This window comes from Lutjanus erythropterus, chromosome 21 (assembly GCF_056507025.1).
Source record: "Lutjanus erythropterus isolate fLutEry1 chromosome 21, fLutEry1.hap2, whole genome shotgun sequence".
NCBI classification, from domain to species: domain Eukaryota; kingdom Metazoa; phylum Chordata; class Actinopteri; order Lutjaniformes; family Lutjanidae; genus Lutjanus; species Lutjanus erythropterus.
In genome coordinates, this window is record NC_139337.1 from 17,859,228 (window position 1) to 17,886,026 (window position 26,799).

General features: G+C 42.3%; 1 protein-coding gene across 3 annotated transcripts in view; it reads right to left on the minus strand.

The window, feature by feature from the left end:
- Positions 1-26,799, minus strand: part of sulf1 (sulfatase 1) — a 48,065-nt gene that overhangs the window by 18,717 nt on the left and 2,549 nt on the right. For 2 of the 3 annotated variants that reach the window (XM_084747690.1, XM_084747689.1), the window contains exons 1-7: positions 12,159-12,250; positions 11,425-11,728; positions 10,381-10,620; positions 9,321-9,472; positions 5,736-5,905; positions 921-1,071; positions 312-487 (exon numbers count right to left, since the gene is read on the minus strand). In XM_084747690.1, the coding sequence (XP_084603816.1) occupies positions 312-487; positions 921-1,071; positions 5,736-5,905; positions 9,321-9,472; positions 10,381-10,620; positions 11,425-11,599 (1,064 nt within the window). In that variant the 5' untranslated portion in view covers positions 11,600-11,728; positions 12,159-12,250. Of the gene's footprint in view, positions 1-311; positions 488-920; positions 1,072-5,735; positions 5,906-9,320; positions 9,473-10,380; positions 10,621-11,424; positions 11,729-12,158; positions 12,251-26,799 lie in introns of those variants that run through there. The other variant, XM_084747691.1, reaches the window with a different exon arrangement.

Here is a 26,799-nt window from a genome sequence, read left to right on the forward strand (position 1 = left end):
ATGATTTTCTCCAAAAACACATTTAAAAGTGAGACTGAAGTTAATGCTACTTTATAAAAGTAACATGAGCTTCATAATCCCATTAATTTTTAAGTCCTGTCAAAGTAAAAAAAAAAGAAATGAATTAGACCATTTTAATGCCTGAGACTTTTTAAGAACCCTCCCTAATACCAAGGAACCCAAAGAAACAAAGATAAAGGTTCAGAACATTAAGATACACACAGTCCAATTATTTTTTTAACCTTTTACAATATGGAGACAATGTCATTTGTAAGCTAATGACAATGATTTGAATTGCTGCTTGAACTTACACTGCCCCTGGCTCTACGTTGGGTCCTCTCAGGAAGAATGGCACACGGATGTCAAAGTCATATGGCATTGACTTGCCCTTGACCAATCCAAACTGACCAATGTGGTAGCCGTGGTCTGCTGTGTAGATGATGTAAGTGTTGTCCAGCTCTCCAGTTTCTTCTAGCATGTCATAAACCTGGGAAGTAAAATGAGTGACGATGAGAAGATGGTACTTTCCTCAAACTTGCGGTCATTATTTACTTTGTTTATTTACTTGTATACTTTGCCATTACTGTAATTAGGAGTCTAATTAGAGACTAGGACAGGAGAGGAGACATCGGTCTGTCCCACTCCTGGATACTGTTGTGTGCTCACATCACATGCATGGGTCTTGTTTTCATGGGTTGCATGGGTTTGAACATAAACGCGATGGAGTTTCATTTCTCATTCTTTTTCTGTCTTTTGCCTCTTTTTCAGTTCAGCCAATGCAACGTCTGCTTCCTCTCTTCAAAACAAACAAACCCTGCAGAATTGAAAAACTGATTCTGATGTTGATGTTAGATCGAGAGTGGACTACCCACATATTAAAATCCTAAAAAAAAACCAAGTCCGTCAATACATACACTTACCTTTTGCACTGAGTCGTCCACAGACATGAGTGTCTGCAGCCTCTTCCGATGGAGGAAGTTCGTGAACTCCATGTGGATGGGTCTCATGGGGCCTGTGTACTGCATGATCCAGTGTTTGTCCATATTTGGGGCATAGTTGTAGCTGGGGGTGCTGGGAGGACACAAAGGAGGAAAGAGGAGACAGACGTGAAAAAACTGTGTGTACTTAGGACTGATACACATGTATACTGTGTGCCTGATGATGTTGCACAGAAGTAAGAAAATCTTTAGACCTCTGTCTAGATGTGAGTTATCAGAGCACGTAACAGCTATGAAGACACCATTTACAATGCCAAAAAACACCTGCCTGCTACTTTTCACAAACTACTGCTCAGTAACAGGTGCCACAGTTGTCTGCTGTGTTTGACACGCATCAATAGCTGCTCTGTTTGTCGAAGGAAACATCTTAATAGTCAGCAGCCAGGCACCTTAGCTGTTTTTCCACACCTCTCTCAGACCATCTCTCCCCTCACACAGAGACGAGAGTCTCCCCGCTCCACTGCGCTCTTGGCACGGACAAGTCATTTGAGGGTTGGCACATGCTTAAGAAAATAATAGGCCCCAAAGTCAAGTTTGCAACAACCTCTGGACCAAAAACGCAATAAGTCATGGTCATTTGAAATGGGGGAATAACAAACGTGGATGAAGAGCATGAGGGAGGGAGAAGCTGTCTTGTTTGCGGAGTTACAGCTACGGAGAGGAGCTGTTCACCTGTGTGCAGGATTAGCTGTAAAGCAAAGGTAGGAGATATGCAGCAGACTCTTGTATGATGTTGACTTTGTGTCTGAAAGTTTCTGCAGTTAAGCAGAGTTTGAGTATTTACTGACGAAGTGCTCATCTTAAGTCCAGCATCTGAACTGTGGGTAAAGCTTTTATTTACTACAAATTCTTCACAGTACAAGACCCCCATTATTCTAAAATTATGAATCAGCAAAATAAGGAAATGTTTTCTTGAGCAGTAACTTAACATGGCTCCTACCAGCTGAAAGCAAACATGAAACACTAAAATAAAGCAGATACCTGTAAGTACAAACGTCGGCAGTGTTTAGCTGCATTCAGCTTTGTAGTCTGCATTGTTGGAATGTTTAATTCCGCTTTTTTCTACAACTAATTCGCTCCTATACATGAACTATAAATGAACAGCTTCTACCCCTGAATAAGCAGCCGCTGGACAAAGTATCAAGACTTGGATACTTAATGAAGAGCTGCTATGGGAGCTGCTTTGCTCTGATTGAGTGAGCTGCCTTCTGCCCTCCTCTCCTCAGGCCTGCTTTGTGAGAAGAGTGAACTCTTCACCCACCTAGCCAGGCGGTCTAATAAGCACCACAAAGGGACCTGTCTCTGGGCAATGGGCCACCAAGGTATGGGGCCCTGGGCACCGGGGAACCAGGAATGCAGGGGTCAGTGGAACGAAGCCAGCCCATAGGAAGAGGTCACACCTGCCACCTGTCGCACATAGGTCATGTTTTTGTGGTATTAGCTGTGGATTACAGCAGCACAGAGCCTGCGGTTCACCCCAGAATGCCTCCTGACCTCACGAAACTTAACATAGACACATCCCACATGAGGATTACTGACATTCCCTACAGCAACGTGTTGAGCGACAACCAGAATAACTTCGATTCACCCCCCTGCTACAGAGAAATATGCCATTGAGAAACCACAGCACATCCATGGTGTTTAAAATAAGTCAGGAGCTTGGCTCACATCTAAGAGACAGGGTAAAAACACCTTCAGTGAGGAATGTTAATGACATTAACATCAAACCCTCCCCTGCTATTGTTGCTGTCAGAGGTACAGACGCTCATTTGATTTATGAGGCAGCTCCTCCTTTACTGCCACGCAGCCTCTTCCTAATTCTGTGCATTACGGAGCAGAGGTACAGACCAGACACATTTTCAGCCGTATCTTTCCATTAGTGGATGACCTTAGCAAGAGTGTTTTTAGAGACCTGTAGCACTGCAACATAGGTAAAACAAGGTTCACTTTATTTATGAGTTATAAAAACAGAGGATAATTAGTGTTAAATGTAATCCCTATAAAAATGATGTCACCCTGCATGTGTATAGCCCTATAGTTGGGTAAATGTATGCTTGTTCTTGTTACAATGTATGTCAGACCTGTCAACTGACTTTTAGGTCACCTGACGTACAAACTAAGGAACATCTTTAAAAAGAGAGATGGAACAAACCAGTGAGACTATTTCTTTTTACCTGTTGTGGGGATATTTTTCATTGAGTGGGGTTGCAAATATTTATTTCCCTTTTTGCTGCTTCAGCTGTGGATTACATTCTACTCTCTCAGTACAAATGACAAGGACAAACAATATACCAACTCCCCGCATCCCACTTTCCCAAACACTTCCCAAATCACACAAAAACAAAACACTAACAATAACATGTAACTAACTAAAGATAAATGTATGACAGAAGCTTATAAAACACACATGACAGTACCAAAATAAATACCCAAACAAAAACAAAGCAAAATACATAAATTAAAAGTGATGAAATTTATTGTTTTATTTTAGTTATTTTACCTTTATTTAACTTGGCATTATTAAGACCAAATTCTTATCTACAATCATGGCCTGGCAAAAAGAAAGAGCCTCCTCAGCAAAGGGGGTAGGAGTTAAAAAGGGCATCAAATGTTATTAGGCTGTACTCTCAATGCCATTCATGTCTTAAAGGTGATTATATATTTTATAAGAAAATATAAGATACTTGCCTTATGTAAGCATTGCATTTTTGAGCAATGGAATAAAAGGTTTCCAGATTACTCTCAAAATATGTTTTTGTCTCTAATACTAGTGCCTTCTTGTTTTTAGATTTTATATCACTTTTATGTTTAAAGTAACTCATTCTGAGTGTAAGTGTGCATTCTGCTCGAGGAGAAACAGAATGCGACAGTGAGAAGTCTGTAGGCCTCAAAATCTGTGTAAAAGAGATGGGTTGAATGTATCTATTTTCACTTGACAATACTGAAATACATTTGCAAAAACCATAAAGCTATCCCTGTCTTATCTTGTTTACAAAGCTAAGATGAACACAATTTAACATCAGCACATCAGTCTTCAATCTTTAAGGATAATCATATTTCACCCATGTAATTTTCATACCAATCATTATTTGTATAACTGATTGTTACAGAAATACCAAAGCTCCTTGAACCAAATCAAACTCAAAATGGAACCAATTATACTATAAAAGAATTTGTTCCACAACATCCGCCAGTGAAAAAAAAGGATTTTCCATATCTGTTATATAAGTGTGTAGTCAACAAACACGAAAACAAACACCCACCCATATCAAGCACCTGTGCTGCCGCAGTAACCACACCGCACATTCCACACGCTGCACCTACACACAATCACCGGGGCAACCCCGCTAGCCACCCGCGGGCCCCTAGTTCCACCCCCTTCACCCTGAGGCTCAAACTAAAAATAAATTAATAATGTCACAAAGGGTGTTCCACGGCGCACAATGCATTCCTCTTGTCCTGAAAGCCGCGGGGAGAAACTACTGATTGATATGGACAGGATCAGGAAGTCCTCTTTGCAAATTTTGCAGGAGGGGGAGAATGAGGAGTCGGGGGAGAGAGGAAAGGGATGAGAAAAATCAGACAAGACACCAGAAGACACAGAGGGAGAGATAAACAGAGACAGACACAAACACAGATATACAGATAGAGTGACAGAGTGGTAGAGCAAACAGACTGAGGGGGAATGTTAAGTGGACAGAAAGTGAGCGGAAGGAAGAGGGGAACACTGAAAATGCTGGGAAAATGGCAGCCTTGAACTCTACATCTACATCTCTAGCAGAAGTACTGCATCCTGGGAGCCTGTTGGAGGGCCCATTAAGAGATGGCAGGGCATGTTGCCATGGTACGGCCCAGAGTATTGCAGTGATGAGAGTTGTGGGAGGCCAATGTGGGCTTGGCATGAGCGGCCGTGCTCCGTAAAAAAGCCATCCCTGATCCTTCTTAATGGTATGTGACCCAGCTATTCTTGGATGATAAATCATTTTGATTTCACGCTTGCCGAGTCGTCGGCCCTAGCAGCTTCTAAGCAACCTGTCATCACTGGGGATTGAGGGGCGTGAACACTGTAATAATGTTAGGTACACCAAATCATAAAAACTCTAATTGGATGTTAACAAGAAAAATTCCATACAGCAGCATGTGAAAGCTGTCTGTGTGTATGATCTCCTAATATAGAGCCTGAACATTCATTTTTCATTATTTAAAAATCCTTTACAGGAATCTTGATGAGTGGTGTGTTTCCACCCAAGGTACCCAGAACTTTTTGTTCCAGGAGATACTTTTTTAGTCTTTTTGTGCCTTTATTATGACAGGACAACAGTAGAGAAGTAGTAGTTAAGGGTGAAAGAGAGAGACAGACATGCAGCAAAGGGATGAACTGAACCTACATCCACTGCAAAGGACTCAAACTGTTGATGTGTTGAAGTATTAATCAAAAAACAAACTGGTTTGCAGCTGTAGAGTTTTAAAAATGGTAGCTGAAATAAAACGCAGTGAGTACTCAACCAATTAAAAATGTTCAGCACTGCATGCCCCATTCCCAAAGTTACCGTACTTTTGGAAAGTACTACCCCTCAGGCAGGGACTTTTTGTGGGGTTAATAATGTTCAGAACTTAATTTAGACCCTGGTCTCTCCGAATGCCGAAGGTTCCTAGTCCCTGGGGAAAGTTCCTGCGGTGGAAATGTGGCTTAAATGTTTGCGCATGTGTGATAATGTGAGTCTGAATGTAACTTACATGTGCTGCGAAGCATTTGGGAAGTGCTCAGCGTACTGCGGAGCCGAGTCCTCTGGGCCGTGAGGAGCAGCATGACTGATGACCATCATGACAGGACGGTGAGGGTACATCCGCTTTGACATGCGGAAAAAGTTGATGCTGTCGTTGGTGATCAGATCTGTGAAATAGTCCTGGAAAAAGAGGGCAAACATCATGAATACGTAGGAATTATTAGGCACCTCAAGGCTAAAATCCCATCTTGAAAAGGCTAAAAGAGGTGGAATGGGTGGAAAAATGCAAAACAACACAAGCTTTGATAAACTCAGTCCAATCACCGTGACATGTTGCTTTCCCTCAGTCATTTTCAAATAAATGGAGAGGGGCCAGTGGGGATATGAACTGGGGCCATTGAGTACACTACACTACCAATCTGTCGAGTCAACAGCTGGCAGCTTGCCTGTGTGTGTGTGTAAATGTGAGTGTGTGTTTGAGTCTGTGTGTGTATGTGTATACAGTATATGGGCTGTTGCCTCATCAGTGAATCTCTGCACTATTGAATGTGACACCACTTGATGGTGAGAGGAGCCTGGCGCTCTCAAATGGTATGTTGTTATGACAGCTCCCGCCCCTCTCCTCCTCTCCGGGCTATCCATTCCCTTTCTCCCATTTAACTTCATTTTATTCCATCCCTTTTTCTCTTAGCGTGTGTTTGCTTTCCTTCTCACGGATTTGCTCTGGGAGATAATGGAACACACAAATCAGGCACAATAACCTCAAAAGATACAAGCCTCAGGCATAACTACAGAAATGAGCTGGAGTGAGTGATGACTCGTACACAGGAGATGGGAAAGACAAGCTTCATAAGACCCTGAGTGCTCTGTTTTTCTAATTTTAGAGAGAACTAACTTGCTGGAAAGAGCTTAGGCTTAGGAAATGTGAAATTGTCGCATCGAACAACCCACAGGCGTGACATTTTATCAAAACCTTTACTCCAGGCGTCTCTTTTTTTAAATATATGGTAGGTCACACCCTGAACTAAAATCACAATGGCATTTGCCAACTTTCCAACAGTAGATTAACCATTCTACCTGCAGCTTTGGCACACCACTGTCTGGCATACAACGTGCGGAAGGGAGTGCCAGGTTCAGAATGAAAGGGTAAAGGGTGATTTCCCTGAAATGTCAGAAGTGGGTTTGGCTGATTCATCCTGTCTCTATTAATAGGCTTTATAGCCAGGCCAGCTTTAATGGCCTGGCGGGCAGCACATGCGCATAGAGGCTGGTGATTGCGTGCACATGGCAAAGCTTTGCCATGCTTGTTTTCTCTGTGTTGCCAGCTCTCCAAAAATCTGAGCCACTGCTGTGGAGGGCTCTGGCAGGTCAAGAGGAAGTGACAGTGTCATGGGGAATGCCTGGCCAACTGCTATAAAATAGTCAGGGAGGTGAGGAGTATCACTTTTCCCAGAACCATTTGGAGATGATGAGCACTAAGTGGCAGTCACGTCATACAAACTCATTTACACATAATTTAATTCCCTAAATTCATCCAGTTAAACTGAGATTCTGGCATTTTAAAGTAATAATTCAGATGACTTGATGTAGGATTGTATGAGGTATTTATCGATAGTGAAGTGTTTTAGCCACTTCAAAAATGTCCACCAGGAAAAAAAATATATATATCAGTTTTAAGTGTATGCTAAATTTAAAATTTCTCCACTTTATTTTGCTATCAAATATCCTTTTCCAATGGGAAACCACCGTTATAAAAGGGAATTCTTACTCTCTCCAAACCAACCAAACTCCATGGGATAAATCAGTAATTTTAACTTGTATGTGAGTTGCTGGTCTACCGCAGCCTAAATTTGTTAATTTGTTTTTGTTATTGTGCAACTTCAATATTTTAAAAGGATAGTTAGGATTCTCAGAAGTCACACAATAACACAAACTAAGTAACTAACAGACCAAGGCAGTGATATAAAAGAAAATCCTGTGTTTTGCAAGGTATAAGTACTGATTACTCCCATGGAGACTGGCTGGTTTGCAGAGACCCATATTCAGCTCTTATAACAACAATTTCCGATCAGAAAACATTGTGTCATGGCAAAGTACAGCAGTGATAATATTCTAAATATTAAACTGCTATCATGTTTGTTGCTGACCATGTCTACAGCAGGACAATACTTAGCTTCTGTGCTGGTAGTCTGCTTCTCTTAACTGGGGGCTTGCTGACTGGCATCTACTGTAGGCAATGCACATACATCAAGCCAAGTACCTCATACAATCCTACTTCAAATAATCTGAACTATCCCTTTAAATTTTGTAACAGTCTACATGTTTTGATGCAGCAGGGCGTTGTGGGTTTAAATGAACAAGATTTGTATTTGAAGAGTTGTCTATAAATTTCAAATTGCTTGATCTCTGATCTGTGGACACTTCAGTCAGCACTGATGACACCAATATATCACATCTGGTTTGAAACACATGCTGCTTATTGTCTTTATGACAGTTAACATCTGTCATGGAATTTGAAGGGGAAAAAAGCATATGAATCATCAAACTGAATCTCACACACAGACAAAGGCCTTAACCCCAGTGAACTCATCCTCCTACAGATGGAAAATCAAATAGGACCAAATTAAATGAAATCACTGGGCAAGTGCCTCCTCTAATCACAATGACTTGGTGTGCCAGCTGCATTCTGTGTGGAATAGTGTGACCTTCTCACCCTGTGTGAATCTAAAAAGAGGAGTTGTGGTGGTTCCAGTGGTCGCAGGTTAATGGTTTTTGGCAGTAAATAGCAAATAGTGTGTCCATTTGGTTTTAAACCACAATCTGCTGACCAAGCCCATGTCATGTAAACACCTTTGCCTCAGCGTGTGGGTAACTTTACACCTCAGTCCAAGTTGGCAGAGGAATAGCAGTCCAAACATTTGTTTGCCCATCTTTCGGGCAGTCCATCTTGAAACTTGACATGTGTCCAAACTATAAACTCTCCTCATGGATTCCTCATATACCCAGGACTATGCTACCTGGGAAGATATTGGCATGGAGCAGCGAAAACAAGCTGACAGCTCTTACAAAAACATTTGGGGAAGATTGATGACTGATGCCAACCAGAGACTCTGGAGATCAAGACTGTGTTTACTGTCTTTTTGTGGCTAACAGTGGCAAAGTGAAATTTTCCCTCAGTTTTATTGTGGTATTATAGCATAAAATCATTCTGCAAAAAGGTAGTGAGACAGAAAGGGAGACAAAAACAAGTGAAGGGTAGTGTTTATCACAAACAACACTGGCTTCTCATAAATATGCTTCAATTTTAAAGTGTCTAAATGCTGAGGTAAGGTGCGTCATAATAAAAGGATCCTGCAGAGAGAAGAGACGCCATCTCAACTCGGCTCATTCCCTTTAATTCTCGAATGAGAATTCCTGTCAGCCTGGATCACAACGCTGTGATAAGTGAAGTGCTTCACTGTCTGCGCTCCACTGTATTTATAAGTGAAGTGGAACCTGCAATTTGTCAGGCGAAGTCTGTATATTAGGTCATAAAGGGAAAACAAATGAGTGATTGAGTTAATGGTCCCTTTTAAGAAATTATGGGAACACATACCTTAGCATAATCGGCACCATGTTTCTCCTTGTAACCATTCCGACAGACAGTGTAATTATAGAAGCGGGAATTTTTTATCAATCCAACCCATTCGCGCCACCCAGGTGGGATGTAGCTGCCGTTGTACTCATTGAGGTACTTGCCGAAGAAGGCTGTAAAGGAGGAGACAGAGCAGGTTTAGGTCATGAATGCATGTCGTCTTTGTTTGCTTATGCCTGTGAAAATCTCATTTCTGTGCATGTGTATGACTTTATCTATGTGCGAGCATGTGACGCGTAACTTTTTTCCTTGTTTCTTTTCCCCTGGCTTCGCTGCACAGCATTCTCGGATAGGCTGGGCAGGGAGCCAGCCTGTCCCAGAGAAGGCTAATTGCAGACTAACGCATCAGCTCGAAAACCGCAGGCCGTGCTGCAGCCCACAGGACCCCACTGAGCTGCCCAGTCCAACGCCTGCCCATCACTCACACAGACACCGTCTGATGAGACATGACAGCGACCTGGCACGCTCACTGTGTTTGCATTTCTCACAGCAGACAGCCAGGCAAGGCGGTGGAGTCTAGCTTACTATAAAAATTTGCATTGAGTGAAAATACATAGAGAGGCCAGGACGACATTTGAGCTGGTGATGATTGACACTATCTTGGCAAAAAAGTAGAAATTACTCAATCGTAACCTGAAATGCCACTATTACATATAAAATAATGAGAAAACTTCACCAGCACTGCGTTTAGAGGTCGTTGGAGGACAAACAGCAAAGCCCTTCATGCTGATTATAGTACATAGACAAGCACGCTGCCCTCATAATCAAAAAAATGCAACAGAAAGGTCCGTTTGGTTTCCCCTATTGTAGAACAAACATGAGAAATGGCCTTCTATGGTGACTTCCAGTGAAGAAAATGTGAAAAAGTACCCTAGTCAATAGTTCCCTGTGTGTTTTTGTTTAAGAGGTGTAGTAATTGTTGTTGTTCTTCTTCTTTCTTAGGCTGTATGATTTTTTTTTTGCCCCTGCCAGTAAGACAACCCAAGTGCCCATATATATGAGTGTGTCTTTGTTCACTCACCTGTCCTGTAGCCAGTGTTGTTGAGATAGACAGCGAATGAGCGTGGCTCGTGCTGAGCTTGCCAGGAAGGGGAGGAGCAGTTCTCGTTGTTGGTGTACGTGTTGTGGTTGTGGACGTACTTGCCCGTCAACATCGAGGAGCGTGACGGGCAGCACATGGGTGTGGTGACAAAGGCATTAGTGAAAGTCGTGCCTCCGTCTTCCATGATCTTACGGGTTTTATTCATTACCTGCAGAGAACCTGGAGAACAAGGTAAGGAGGTCAGTGCTGAGTGCTATAGTTTTGCTGAAATTCAAATTTTCTTTAAGGAAAAATTTGGCACTTTTCATGTGGATGTCCAGTCTACAGACTATTTCAGCTTAGAGATATATATAGTCTCTGGGTATCAAGCAGGCGTACAAGATGAATATGTTTGTCACCTAATGCTGTATTTTGGCTATTAGAGGAATAGCTATAGGTTAGAGTGGTGATACATGACAACAATGTCAGAAACGTGCACACTACGCATCCCATATAGGCATTGTGGCATGTCTCTGGAGCAGGTGAACTCTTCATTTTCTTGTAAATATCGTATGTTTTGAGTAATTTATGCTTCAACTACATTTACCATCAACACTGGCTGGAGATCCACATGAAAAGCACAGAATGTTCCCTTTTATACTAGGTTGGGTAAATACACACAATGAATTGCTGAATTGTTATTTTTTCTCAAATTAAATAAATTTTCATGTGGATAAACAAAATTCAGTCTAGTTAGATCACTTGACCTTTTCTTACTGAATTCTCTGACTGGCAAATAATTATAATTCGGCAGTTAATAGGCCAGATGGCCATTCGGCTCTGGCTTATGGCCTCTATTTAATATTTCATGTGTAGAGGAAAAAAAAGGCACATAAATGTTGATGCAAAGACAAAGAAATTGATTAAGAGAATGATAGGAAATTAATGTAAGAAATATTAGTAAGAGAAAGGAAAAAAAAAATCAGACACAAATAAACAGAGCACATAGAATTCTGGGAACACCAGAGAGTATGCCAGCCTTACCTAACTCAACATCCTGGTCGTCAGTCATGATGAGGATAATGTTGGGCCGGATGTTCCTGCGGTCTCTCTGGATGCGACCCCTCAGGCCCTGAGCTCTGGTGGTGATGAAGGCCCAGCTGCCTGGAGCCCAGTCCAGAGACAGCAGGGCCAACCAAGCCAGCCACTGCATCAGCATGGTGCCTGAGACGGCCAGAGACTGGATGGGTAGATGGGAGGATTAATGGAAGAGATGAAGGGAGGGAGAAGAGGTCCAGCCAGGCCACTCACTCACTCACACCCGTGTAGCCCTGGCAGCTGTGGTCAACTGTGAAGAGACAGAAGAAGAGAACACATGGAGATGTTAGAACAAGAAACACAAGGAAAAAGAGAAATTAAATGAGCAATTTTAAAGCAGTAAAGGAGAAGAGAATTGCATCATATTCCCAGAGAGACAGTCAGAGAAAAGCCTTGATTCCCTCCAGGAACATTTAAGTATATTTACTACAGAGAAATTGTGCATCTGGTCACAAATTATATTCAAAAACAATAGTTTATCCATAAACAGAGAAGCCAAAAAAGTTTGGTCTGCACTTTATCCCTTGATATTCCACCATGGGAAAATTACTCAACAGTTCCAACATATGTTGCATCCTGACTAAAACCTCAAAACAAAATCCCTCAACAGCAACTCTCCTAACCTAAACTGAAAAGAAAAAAACAAAATCACAGCAAAGATCTAGAAACACAGATCTCACCTCAAAGAATCCCACAAGTCTCATTTTCTTTGGTTTCTTCTTCTCATATGATCCTTGTACTTTTTCAACTCTCTCCTTCTGTGTCAGATAACACACACTCACACACGGAAACTCTCTCTATCATTACTGGAGCTGCTGTTGTTCAGCTAACTGTGCCCGAGACCGCGCCATTGGCTGTCTGCACTCAAAACACCCACAGCCACTCTCCTGCCTCAGCCAATGGTGGCCCACCCTCCACCTGTCACTCAAAAGTCACCCCCTGGTGAGTCAAGCGTGACAGAGGGCCGGTGGGGAGGATGGGACCACACTAGGGGGGAGGGGGTTAGGGGGCACGGGAGGCGGAGAGAGGGTTCCGCTACATTAACCTCAGTGCCACTGTCGCCAATCACAGATTACTACTGAGTCATCATAGCACTTTGCAGCCTCTTGCTCACTTACAATGTCATGGTTAGTCAAAGAAAGTCTGCATATCCTTTGCCTTAATGCCAGGGAACAGTGTAACATTTATACTAGCATTAAGCCCAACTTCAGAAGAAGACATTATGCTGTCACCAAAAGAGAGATCACACTTTCACATTAATAAATTCAAATGTTGATCCATAAATCCACTGTCATTACAAGATTGATTGCAGAAGTAATATGAACAAAAATAGGTAAATTAATTTAAATGACCAAGTTTCATTAACATTAATAAACATTAAAATGGGTATGAAAGAATGGCTTGTGGCTGTGAGATGAACTATGACACTGTAACAATGAGTGCTCCATCATTGCCAGTGAAAAAGTGCCTTATGGACAGCCATCCCACCGAGTGGCACCATACTGCTCGCTATTCTGAGTTAATGGCCTGAAAACAAATGGCAGGTCTAGGACACCTGAGCCTGGTCAAACCCCACTGGGTGGCTCCACCCATACCCTCATTTTCACAAAGGGCCAGTCCCAATTGGCAATGAGTGGAAACTGTAACCTAAAATAAGCCATCATTTATGGTGTCTGACTCATTATGGATGCCATTCTGAAGAAGTACATTCATTTTTAAAGGGTGAAATGCTAATTATTTTTATGCAATATGTTGATATGTGGCATTAAACCTTTCACAAACAATATGTATAAGGATTTATCTACTTTTATTAGGGCTGGGTATAATATACCAGTACCCTTAAAGTGGTACACCACAGGCTGATAGGATTGTAGTAGGCTTGGCCATTGGATGGATATATTGGTAACTGGCTGGATCTATTGCCGTTTGTTTTTTGGAGTGATTTTTGTCATGTTATTTTGCTAACTTAATGGTCTGCAGAGTGTACCTTAAAAGTATCGAGGACAGATACCCATGCCTACCTGTTACCAACCTGAGCTTTGTCCAGATCAGTATAAATGGAAAGGTGATGGAAGAAGATGATCAAAGAATGATAGAATGAATAAGACCTAGCATAATACCGTATACTAAGACTGTTTCCACATATCAGGCCTCACGTACTACATCACAATGTTTATTTATCCAAATACTAGACATGCATGCACACTCACACACAATCCTCATGCAGAAAAAGCCTCCATCCATAAACTCTTGCTCTCACTGATGCGTTGAACAGACGGCCCTACATTAGATAACACCACTACAAAGTATCTCGTCCTATCAACACATCAAATAGGTGTATAGGTGAGTCATGTCCTGAAATGCACTGCATTGGTTGTCTGTTCTCCCTCCAGTTAGATGTTGTCTGTGATAAGCAGAGCTTCAGATGGAGCTTTAAGAGCACTTTGGTCTGTGCTTCTGCTTTTCAGATGAGCAGTGTCCGGGGCCAGCCAGCCCAGTCATCGTGACAGGCCCTGTGCAAACATTGGCGCCGTTTGGACAAACACCCCTCCAGCGCAGGGTGGCAGAGTGCACAGAACCTCACAGTGAATTACACACACAACACAAACTACTGTACAAACATATGGTGACACGCAGAAACTCATAAGACACTCACACACACAAGGCTTTCTCCCACAAAAACCAATTCTCCTGCTGCGAGGGTCCAAGTCCTCCTACATAAATGGGAAAGCTTCCCAGAAACAATAGAAGCAGCCCAAATCTAGACAAAACTTAAGTCTCTATTTCTGTCAGGCTGTGGAAGACTTGAAATCAACTGTAAGCCAGTCAGCCAACTAGTGTAATGTTAGCACCCAGTGCAAATTCAATTTTACATGCCAATGGTTCCCAGCAATAGCCTCTTCATGCAAGTGAGAAAACAGACAAGAAGGTTCATTGTGGAATTTGATACAAACCTTGTGGTGCTGATGTGGTTAGCTATAGCGGTATCAATAGCCACACTGTCTGAAACGACCGAGATGGCAGGGCCAATAAAGTGCCACGACCAATGGGATGCAGGCCGAAGTTACGCAGGCAAAACGACACAGCTGCTGTCCTTTGGGTTACCTCTCATCCTAACTCAATTTCACCTGATCCACTTTCCTCACTAGGTCATCTCAAGTTCACCTATGACCACAAGGAGTTCTAGCAGCTCTGCATCTGCCAAATGTACCCCTGGATCATCTGACAGCTGTCCATCTCAAAGTCACCCTTCATCAAAGGAAATGCCACAATTATTTATTTATGCAGCATCCTCAGTAACCTGACTTCTTCATGTTAATATGACATATGGAGCTTAAAGCTGCGAGAGGAAATGACCAGCTGAGTGGCAAGAGCAGTGTGGAGAGATTAGTGGCTGCTTTTTGTAGAGCAGAGGTAGACTGATGGAAGTTGTTATTAAGACCTACAGAACATGCTGTAAATTTCTTGTTCACATGGAGTAAAATGAAAGAAGAAAGGGGTGAAGGAAATGTGTGCAGGACAGGGCATCAGTGCAATGTAAGGTCAAAGACTGTACTAAGATTTTCTGTTGTTATTTTAATGAATCAGAAAAATTAAAACAACATGTCATGACACCTCACATCAAGGGAGACATATCAACTGCACAAAGCGGTATTAATAGTAAATACTTACATATTCTATTACTACGTGTAGTAAATGTTACATCTAATCGAGACTGGAAAGATGGAGAGTATTTCAATTGTCCAGATTAAACCTTTTACATGTTGCTTTAATCATTGCTAGTTATCAAGATTAACTGTATAGGATTAACTGAATGAGATAAGTGTGTTCAAACACAGTCACTTCTGAGTGGTTTGTTTTGTACACATGCTTTAAAAAGTGTTATCCAGAGTTCATGCCCTCAGGCACACTTGCACACACTCGGGGGGAAGGCACACAGTGCATCCAGCTCTAAACACGGCTGTATTCAAACCGAGGAACCAGGTCATAAGATGTATATACAAGAAACAATATGAGCAAACGTGTTCAAATCTGATAGTTATTATATAGTTGGCTCCTGACCTTCTGTCCTGTTATTGCCATTGCTTACTTATTTGCCTCCAATTTGCATGCTGCCAACTGCATGAAGCCCTTGAGAACCCTTTGTGAGAATAATGTTTCATGTCATTTTCATAAACCCCTCATTTTTGAATGAGTCATTTATTTATGTCATCTAGCGTGATATAAGTAGAACAGGCCTCTTCTATACATCTGTGGAGCAGACAAGAGGTCTTTATTCCTGGATGGAGTCAGAGGACTGGGGAGCAGATTGTTTCTCCTTCCTCATTGTTTTGGAGGATTAGCACTAATGACCCTTTAAATGAGCCTTTACTGTACTCATCATGCTTAAGCTGGGGGAAGAAATATTGGGGAGGGATGGGAGGAACGTAAAATGCCCAGGGGTTCAAAGGACTGGAACAAAAAGGCCACTATGGAGTTTTCAGACACACAGCTGCCAGATACATAAAAGATGTGCAATTTTCAGATTAATGGCCATCAACACCAGGGACTTCTAGCACACCTCAACACCCTGCTAATCTTTACTTTCATGACTGTAAAGTTTTTTTCATACTTTACTTGCAGAAAATAGCTCTTTCACTTGCTCTCCTTTGGCACATGCAGCATTGCTCAGTGATTTGGTATGGCTGTACAGACAGCTGTGCTTTGTGCGCCGAGTAAAGCTGAACATAATAGAGTTGCAGCTTGTGTAACCATCCAGGGCAGTCCTCTTTGGCTGGTTGGCAGTTGTGCCCTCCAGTTAGGGCCTCAAACCACACACCCCGCTGCACCCCGACCCTCCTCTGACCCGAGTGGTAATATGGCTTTGATGGTGGCTTGTTTAACCTAACCTCAGCAACCTGAGGCTACCCACACACAGGGGTTAAGAGGGTAAACTCTGAGGGAAGAAAAAAATTGAGTGAAAGGGGCTTGACGCAGAGGTATAAAGGTAACAAAAGTCTTGTAAAAGCCTGGTTGTGATTGGCCTGCATATATATTTCAGCAATGGCAAACAGGCTGCATCTGGCTTCAGTTCTGTTCAGTCGGAAGTGGCACACTATACATTTATCAGCTGTCACTGAAAAACAGCAGACGCACCGAGAAGACAGAAGGGAATTCGTCTGTGAAAAATACAAAGATTGACAGCCAAGAATCCTTTAAAGCAGCATATTTGTCTTCTGATGTGCGTCCACACACCGACTTTGAATCTTGCTCAAGTTAAGATGGAGATTTTTGGAGGTGAGTGGGTTCACCTTCCCAAAACAAGATGCAAGTCAAACCCAAACCAGATGCCCATGCCCCGCAAGAGTAAATCAGTCATTCATAAAGGGCCTTACTATTAAGGACAATGGCCATTTCAAAGCACCTCAAATCCCCTCTTATTCCTGTCCATTCTCCCTCTCGCTGCCTCTCTGTTTGCCCAGTCCATCTCTAAGGCAGCCAAGTCACAGAGGAACAATAGCAAAGAGAGGGGAATTAAAGTCTGATGGCATAGTTTGAATTCTGCAGGCTGTTCTGCGACTATAGAGAAACAAAGTCCCCCCCTTTCCGGTGTGCCCCAAGGAACCTTACTTTGGACAGAATATGAACAATAGTTTATGTTGAGATACAAATCATTTTTTGATCAATAATCTTACAATTCAGAAAGTTCCGGTTTGTTGTAGGTTTGCCATAGTTTATTTCTGTTTGAAACCACTCAGTCAACTACATCTTTTATAGCGCACAATATATGTCGTCAACACCAATGCCACTGTCTCTTGTAACGTTATCTTACCTGTTAAGTGTTTTATCCATCATCTCTTGGACCTTTTATGAGCTGGAAAGCAAAAGAATGGGCAAGACCAGCTGCTTGTGTGACTACTTCTCGGTCGTACCCGTAGTACCCACAGCTTCAGCAGCTAATGTTAGCTTGTGGAAAAGGAAAGTCATGACGGCACTCGGAAGTCTTTCTAATGACGAATCTTTACAGTCTTATACTTCAACGGTTTCACAAAAAACTTCAAAACAAGACAAGTAGTAAGAAGTGGAGGGACATGGCTAACAATTCACATAGTCACAACTTTGTGGAGGAGTTCCACTCATATGTCTACCATGACAGAAAATAAAATGACAGAGTAGAGAGGTAGTATATATTTAGTTGCAAACTGATCTGAGAGATAGAGATTGAGAACAATGTTAGCTCTCTTGATTTTTGCTTCAGACCAGTGACATTTTTCAGCGCAGGCTGATTGCTCCGTCTCCATTTCAGAGGGGAAAAAATGATTATTGCAAGGCCGTAGATTAAGGTTTGTCCAAATATTTCTGTAATCCGACGGAATTTAGCTGGTCTGCTGCCACGAGGACTGACGAGGGCCTTTTACACTGAGGAGGGCCTGTGTCAGGGTCCGCTGTGCCCGGCAGGCCAAGGGCAGCACATTGTACCCACCAAGAGCTGCCCGTCAGCCACGCTGAGCGGACTGAAGGAGAGCTCTGTCCGAGTGCACTCACTTGGCTGTGGGCATGCACTCGGAAAATGCTCAGACCTTGGTGTTTTCAGACTCTTAACTCCACTGATTTGTTTGACCAAAATGTCCAAATTGGTGCAGGGTCTATGACAAAATTCCAGTTAGAAAACCAAGTGCAATCACTGGCTCTTTGTTCCAACTTGTTTATGGCTACACAAGTCCCTACCTTGACATTTAGAATCTCCTTTTCGTCCATGTTACAACTATAAAACTTGAGAAGTTATAGCTAGACATGATTCCCATCCACTGGTATGCGGTGTGTTTGGAGCACAACGCAGGCCACTTTAATGAAGAAGAATGGCCTCAATTCAGTGAAATGTGAACCTGGAGCGAGTGCATTCACGGCCATTAGTTAAACCCCTCATGTTTCTCTCGGACCTGGTAAGAGACCCTTTGTAGTGCCAAGGCTGCCAGGCCGCCCCATCAATATTATGGATGCATCTTAATGTATAATTAAATGAATCCTGGTCCAAAAGACTTCAAAGTGGGAATGGCTTGCGGGCCACCAGGTGGTCTGCTGAAAATCATGAGGTGGTTTTGAGAATGCTAAGAGGGAAATGATTAAAAAACACACAGGGTCATTTCAGAAATGGGGAAAGCTGCCTATATTTATTTGTGTATGTGTGTGTGCATGTGTGTTCCTGTCCTGGAGGTGGTGTGTATTTAAGTGTTCATATCCTTAACTATGGACACCCTCTGTTGAGGTCTGTATATCTAAGCCTCATGCTGGCAACACTGACAAATGAGGCTAAGTCGGTCATTACCACTGGTATCACTCATGTAGGGTTGGGTACTTTTCACATATGACCCAGTGGCTGAGTGCTGGCTAATGCTATTAAAATACTAAGCCAATGTGAACCAAGACATTGAAAAAAAACACAAGAATCTCCAAAAACTTGTCCAACTAGCTAATTAATTGCCTGAAGATGTTGATGAAGCTGTTGATGATGATTCGATGCGTTGCCCCTGCCAGCTTTGGATTTTGCTTCTGAAATATCGGCGGTGAGTGTTGTCAGTGTCAGTTTTAAAAAGTTTAACCACACCTGCAACCACTTTCAGCTCACCACTGCCCTGACCATTGCCTGACTCACTGTGAATTGAACAAAGTGCAGGGGAAAACGTCGCACTCTTTCTCTCTATACTCTCTCTCTCACCCAGATGCACTCTCAGGTACCAAATTCTGGTACAGATTGATTTATTAATCAGAACTCAGTAGTTGACTGAATTTGGTCAGTACTATGAAAAGTACCAAGTTTGGTACCCAACTCTTCACTCAGGTACCTCATTAATATGTTTAGTACCCTGACAGAAATTCAGAAAATTGTGACAGGCAAATTTCTGCCCCCACCATTCAAAATCAGTAGAGACAATTAAAATGCACATCCAAATACAAGATCGCTAATATTTTTCTGTTCTTTTCCTAAGACGTGTACTTGCAGGAGGCTTGCTTTTCAAGTGAGGTTCAATTTTACAAGTGGAAAAGCAGATTTACTTTTCAACAGGGTGAGAAAAAGTGTGAGAAAAGAGGCTGGGGAGGGGTGAAAGAAAGAGAAGGAAGGGGTAGAGAATGAATGAAAGGGAAACCGCTCCTCTGATTTATAGTGTGATATGAAAACATGGAATCACAATCAGAGGATCAGCAGCCACAGTTATATGATATGAGCCTACAGTAAGCACTTTCTTGTTAAATCTATTCTAAGCCATGAATGGAAACCATTAGCGATAGACGACCTCAGATGAATAAAATACAGTGCATTAATATTCCTCCAGCCACTTTCTTGTCAAAACCCACACTCTCATCAGAAACACTCTATCAGGCTGCGAGAGCTCCAGAGAAAGTCGGAGCGAGAGGGAGGAGAACGTATTGCTCACTCACGGGTGGCTTTCTTGTCTCTTTGACTCGTCAAATATACCCCAGATAAATTATTCCTTTTACCACAAAAGAGGGCTATGGCAAATTGCTTCAATGGGTTTCCACTGAGGTAATTGTCAAGAATAAAGAGATTGACTTCTTTTCCATGAAATCAGCTGCATGGTGGCACAGAGAAGGAAGGGGAGACAGAGGGAAAGAGAGCAAATGCACCAAGTCTGAAGGATTTGTTTCTGTTAAAGTCCGGCATTTTACCAAGTTCAATAGCCCTATAATGTTCACCGATTACTGACTGGAGGAGTGTGAGTTGAATCATCTTTCTTGAATATAGTGGAAATTGACAAGGGAAAAAAGACCTGTGTCACTGAGTTCAAGTAAAAGTAGTAATTAAACCGGCACCGCGTCATTAAGAAGGCACACTCATTACTACTTGACAAAAAAAACTTTGGTGGAGATTGAGCTTAAAGATCCATATGGACTGCTGAGTGATTGATGCACAAATGTTGACTTGATTCAGGCAGTATAAGGTAGAAAAAAAATGCTTTACATCACAAATTGTTTTACTCTTTCACATGTGTTTGTGTGGTTCTGTGCTTAGAATAAAAACAGACTTCTCTTCACTTATAATACAGACTAAAGAGAATTATGTCAGTGTCAATACAGACAGAGATATGTTTAGCAGCAAAAAAGAAAACAAACAGGGAAACAGAACATCCTGGATTCAAACTGAACAAATACTGAGACTTCTGGGAAAAGTAAGCCTTGAAACATCACATTTATGACATAATTCCAAACAGGCACACAATCAAACCACTGTTTGCAGCTGAAATAAACACAAATTCAAGACAAAAACAAGTTTAGAAGTTGTTTTGACTGTGAAGATGATCAATATGCATCAAATTCAACTGATAAACAGAACCAATTATAAAGTCACTGTTACTAACAACTGTTTAGATTAAGCTGATAGAGCTAAGTTAGCTACAAGTTTAAATAGCTAAAGTGCATGACTTAGACTCACTTAGACACAATGATTTCTCTGTTTAGCCAAATAACCTTAAATAAAGACTGGGCAATATATTGATAAATACTAGGGGTGTGTATCTCACTGACTGAGACCGATTCGATACGTATCTTGATACATGTTCAACGATACGATATGTCTTATAAATCTTTAAATGGCCAACGATACAGTACGATACGATGCAATACAAGACAATGCAGTGTGGCTGTCTTTACATTTTGATTCAATTAATGCTACATTTGTAGAGTGCTTTTAGTTGCCAAAAAAAATCCTGATAGTTTTACTACATGTAGTAACAGTAGAGACAGAGAGAAGACATTACAGTGGTGTTAACATCTTATCTGATCCTGTAGCCTAAATGAGAATCTGTGAACAAACTTTAAAACTCTTTAAAATATCAGTATTTCTGCAGTAAGATGATATGCTGCTCTGTTTCATATGAAGAGTGCTGTGGTTTTGATTAGTGTGGAGGAACAGTGAAGTGTCACCTGCTCTCACAGTGTCATGACGTCTCTGTGGGTCAGACTCGTGGCTCTGTACTCCGCCGTCCGACACGTTTAGCATAAATGATCTGCAGCAGCGTTTCTCATCTTTCTTATAAAACCCAAACGTATTCTACACTTGCACGTTATGAAAGTTTGGTGGTGCAACGCGGTACAATGTCACTTCTGTCGCTGTTTTCAGCACCGTCTGTTTTAAGTAAATGAAGAGGAGACACAGGAGAGGGTGGGGGGAGCGCTTGTTTTTGTGATTGCGGCAGCAGGCATCCAGCCAGAGCGGTGCAGGGAGAGACAGCGTGAAAGAGAAGATGGATCTATCGATACACTAGTGCTGCATTGATTTGTGTTCAGCTTTTTACTGATACAGGCCGTCTGAACCGATGCACTCATATCTTACACATTAAAGTCCGATGCATCGGATGCATGAGTGAATCGTTACACCCCTAATAAATACTGATATAGTGATATAAGACAAGATGTCATCTAAGACTTGTTAGTTGTAGCCCTAGCGCAAACCAAATCAATTCTAAGTGGTAATCAATAAAAAGACAAAACAAAAGGTAGATTCCTCAAGGTGAGGTGACAGCAGCTCAATCAGCAAACCCTTGTTTTAGTGGAGTGTTGCTGCTGGCGCATGAAACTAAACACCCCTAAAATGTGAAACATGTGTAGGCATATTCTCCGGGAACCGTAGACAAACATAGACCATGAGAACCAGCCTGCGTGACCCTGGACGCCATAAACAAACTGCACGGCTGTGACACACCAACATGATACCACTCATAAAAACGCATTTGTCCGATTGCACCTGTGCCTGCTCAGCACTTCACTCTGTCCTGTGGGCATATGTGCGTGTGTGGATGTGGATATCATATACTCTGTGTGCGTTAGTCACTAAAGGCACTAGTCATTCAGTGCAACAGCCGAGTGAGAATCAGTCAGACTTGAACACAGACAGACACGTAACCTGTAATTTGTACACAGGGGAGCTCTCCTTTCCATTGCCTCTGGCTCAGTATGTGGCTTTCCAAAGCATGCAGTAACGTCATTTGTAATTTAATTAACTTTATCCTGCTTGGCAAAAGATCCAGATCTTAGTGTGTTGTAAAATATCTAAAATACGATATCTACTGAGAGACTAATGAGCTTACAAAGCATAACAGAGGAAGCTTACCGCTCCAAAAGCTGCCATTCCTTTACATTTGAGCCAAAGTTGAAGGAATGCAGGCAACACATCATCCCAACATGTTCAAGAGACACCAGCCAAACTCAGTTGAACTTGCCGCGGGGCAATTCAAGGAGAGCGAAGCAAAGATAATGTGTGTCATGCAACACTGGACCTTGTCAGTATAAACAAAGTTGCTCAAGCTTTAATACTACAACTGTTCAAATAACCAGCCATCCTGCATCTACACAGCAAAGTCTGACAAATAGGACCAGAGGCTACCAGTAGCACATGGCCAAGTCCACACATCTCGAGTGTTTGTGCACGCACACACACAGGCGCACACGGGCAGAGGAGGGGAGTGCTGGCAGAGGCTGAATGTGTTTGCCCGCTCCAGGGGAGAAGGGAAGAAAGGGAGCAGAAGAGCTGAAACAAACGCATGCTGGCTTCTATTAGTTGAGCTGTGGAGTGGGATGGAGGGGTGAGGAAATGTATTCATTCCTTCTGCCCCCCACCCCAATCCCACTCCTGTCCCTCCAACTCTCCTACCCCATTATCTCCATTCTGGAACGGCGGCGGATGAAAGGAACAACCCCCCAGTGGCAGCACTTCTCCCTCCAAACTTACGCCGACGCATTCTGACGGCTGCTTAATTGTACGTGATACAGGCAGGGCCCTTTCTCTTTCAAATCTAAAACAGATTGCTTCTCCCTGGGGAGGGGATTATTGGACAAGTAGAGATGACAAAGCAGGGACAGTGCAGCCCTCTGGGGGGTGGAGGACGGAGGGGGTAAGCTTGTGGATAGTGTGTGTGTGTGTTTGTGTTTGTGTGAGTGTGTACAGGTTTTCCTATGTTTCTCTTTTGTACATGCTTGTGTCACAAGAAGATTATGTTTGTGTCCATGTGTTTCAAAAGCGCGCACGTGCAGATGACAACCAAGAACGCGTGCAAAAGATCAAGCCCCTGATCGGGACAAGATCATTGGATCTTTCCGTCCGCTTCGCTACTTTCTTCCCCTCTTTATCACATGTTCACACCTCCCTTCTCTTATCTTGGCCTCCTCTACTTTACCCCTGGTCCACTTCCCCCTCTGTGTCTCTCTTGACCCAGCTTTCTCATTCTCCCTCTTAAGCCCATGCTGCATCTATGTGCAGTGACATTTGAACAAAAGCAGCTCCGGACATCACAGAAAAAGCATTAAAATCCTCTTTCTCTCACTCAATGGCTAAAAGTGCACATTAATGAATAAAGCCTACCAGCAATCCCGCATCTTCTCTTTCTCTATTCATTCTCAGGCCAAAATTACAAGGACCTGGTCAGGGGTCATTCCCGGCTGTTGCATAGATGAACTATCTACTGAGAACTTTGCACAACCTTTTCTTCACAAAACACATCTTCCCTTTCCAACTAGTGGCCAGGGCAGAATCTCAGGACAAAGACAAGGGGAACAATGCCAGACACAAAAAAGCAAAGCACCAAATATATGTCCGGTTTGCTGCTCTCTTTAACACGTGCAAGTACTAGATCGGAGACATTCCTACCAATGATGAGCTGAATGTGATGTTTGCATGACCTGACCTTTAGTGCTCAAATGAGAGGCTGAACAAACACATGGGGGTGCTATTGTGAGTGACCCACTACCCCCAAAAATAGATCTATGCAGTATGTCTTTGTGCATTCAGATAGGCCCATGCATGGTATATTTCCCTGGAGATATGTCCTGAAAAGTCAAGGACATGTGTATGGAACCTCCATCCTCCATGGAAATGTTTGATCAGTAAGGGCAACAAAGGAACTGAGAAAGAAAGTGGCTGACTCATCTAAAGATAGCCTTTCCTGATCCCACATAAATAAAAGCATGCCAAATGCTCACTGTTCAAATACTGGTCATTTGCAGTGATAGGACTGTACAATCTACTCGAACGCTACTATGCAATCAGGCTAGTATGAGGAACACTATCATTAAACTGAAGAGATAAACAAGTGCCGGAGGAGAGGGTGGTTTAGGAAATCTTTTCTTAACATGCTCGCACACAAGAGAACACACACATGCTACAGTTAAATATCATCCTTTCAAAGAGAGATGAAAAATCAGAGGAACCAACTAGTCTTCCAAAGCAAAGATGTTGAATAATTCATAGTATGTATTCAATCTAAGGCCAGTTTAAGTGATTAAGTGCAATTTGATCAAACAAATATTCATGGAAGTTTGGATATCACATGATTCTCCAGTTCCAGATCAAGTTTTTCTTCCACTTCAACACCACTGCAATTGCGTTTTAACTGGCCATGAGGATTTCCCTATTCTTTGTATTCTGAAAGTCATCTGCGAGGCTTTCAATTTAACTGCGACCAAAAGAACCTCATAATGATAGAATTCACAAATGTGACTGCTGTCATTGTGGGGTCACGTTGGGAGAGTACAATGCAGCGTGATAACAGTCTGACTCGGCTGAGATTAAATTATGGTGCTGAATTGGAGAGAAGAAGAAGAGGGGAGGGAAGGTTTTATAGTCTGTGTTGAGGGGAAAGAAAGAATGGAAAACAGGGTTTGACATTAACCATGGCCTGAAGGCCCATGGCCACAAAAAGTGACTCTGTGGCCACTCGATGTAGGTGGCCCCTGGTGGCCACCAAGTTTTACCCCTATTTTGTGAACCTTCACCAACACAATGTTTTAGTTCAATAAATATCCTGACTCCTTTGTGGCTTTTAGCTGAACATTATGCAAAAACATCAAACGGTACTCATCACTGGCTGGCTAACAATATGTTGGGGCTTCTTAAGTGTGGATTTGCTAAGCCAATTCAAACTGCTTCCACAATCCTTACAGAAGAACCAGAAATGCAAAAGGCGGACTTTGAAAAAAAGAGACGGCAACAACATTTTAGAATTGGATGGAGGCAGGAGTTTAAGTATTGATGTAATGTCTAGCCAGTTTTCCATTGGAAAGAAAGCTGGAGTAGAAAAACTCAAGTGTCATAGTTAAGGAAGGCCATGTAAAGTTGAATTAAATTGCCTCTTCTGTATTATTTTAACGCAAGTTTACATTTAGGGCACCAAAAACATAGTTTGGCCACCAACTTTAGGGGCTTGATGGCCTGTGGGGCAAGTGCTTAAAAGTATTAGTGTCTATCCCTAGAAAAGTAAAGTAGAAATAAACTATTTTCTGAAACTACTCACACATACTAGAATCCCTAGAAAATGCAGTACTTTCAACAGGTAGAGTGCATAATAGAACTAATGCATTTGGGGTTGCAAATTCTGTGCATTTTCCTTAACCAATAGCTGAACACGATAACTCGTCTTTTGTTCGCTACCGATATGTCAGGGATACTGATTTCTGAGTTTACTAAGCCTGCTCAAACTGCTAACATGATCCTTACAGAAAAAGCAAAGAACAAAAGGTGGACTATGAAAAAAATAAACAGCAATGAAAATTTAGGAGTGAATGAAAGCAGAAGTTTAAGAGTCTAGAATATGACACATCTACAACAATTCATGGGAAAAAGTGGGTAAGTTTCACGGTGAAGGAAGGCCGTGTTAAGTTTGTTTTTACATAAATTTCCAAAAATGTATTAAATTTAGGAGCTTGGTGGCCTCTGGGGCCGGTGCTTAAAAGTATCAGCGTCTATCCCTGGAAAAGCTAAAATATTTGCAGAAACTCCGTTCTTTCAACAGATAAAGCACATAAAAGAACTAATAAATAATTAAACGCCCCTTTCATTTCTTATAATAATTGTCTGCCGTGAGTGCCTTTGACCTTGCTCATCAGTCGGCATGTATGAAGTCACGCAAGATGTCTGGGAAATCTCTGATTCACTGTGGCTGGCATTTAAAGGACACACAGACAGACACACACAGAAACACACACTTCCAGTCCAGTTTGTACAAATAAAGAAAAGCACAGATACTACATCTTCCTCTTCTCTTACATTCAGTCACTCATCATACTGTCATGCACGTACACACACACACACACACACACACACACACACACACACACACACACACACACACACACACACAGTCTCACACACACACACACACACACACACACACACACACACACACACACAGTCTCACACACACAGTAGATTCGAGTGATGGCAGAGCTGCTACTGGAACAACGTTTGTCTTGGCAAGCGTCTACCCCCCAGAACCTAATTATTTGCAGCAGCTGCTCATGCTCTTGTTTGTAGCACAGTGAAGCTAAACAGTT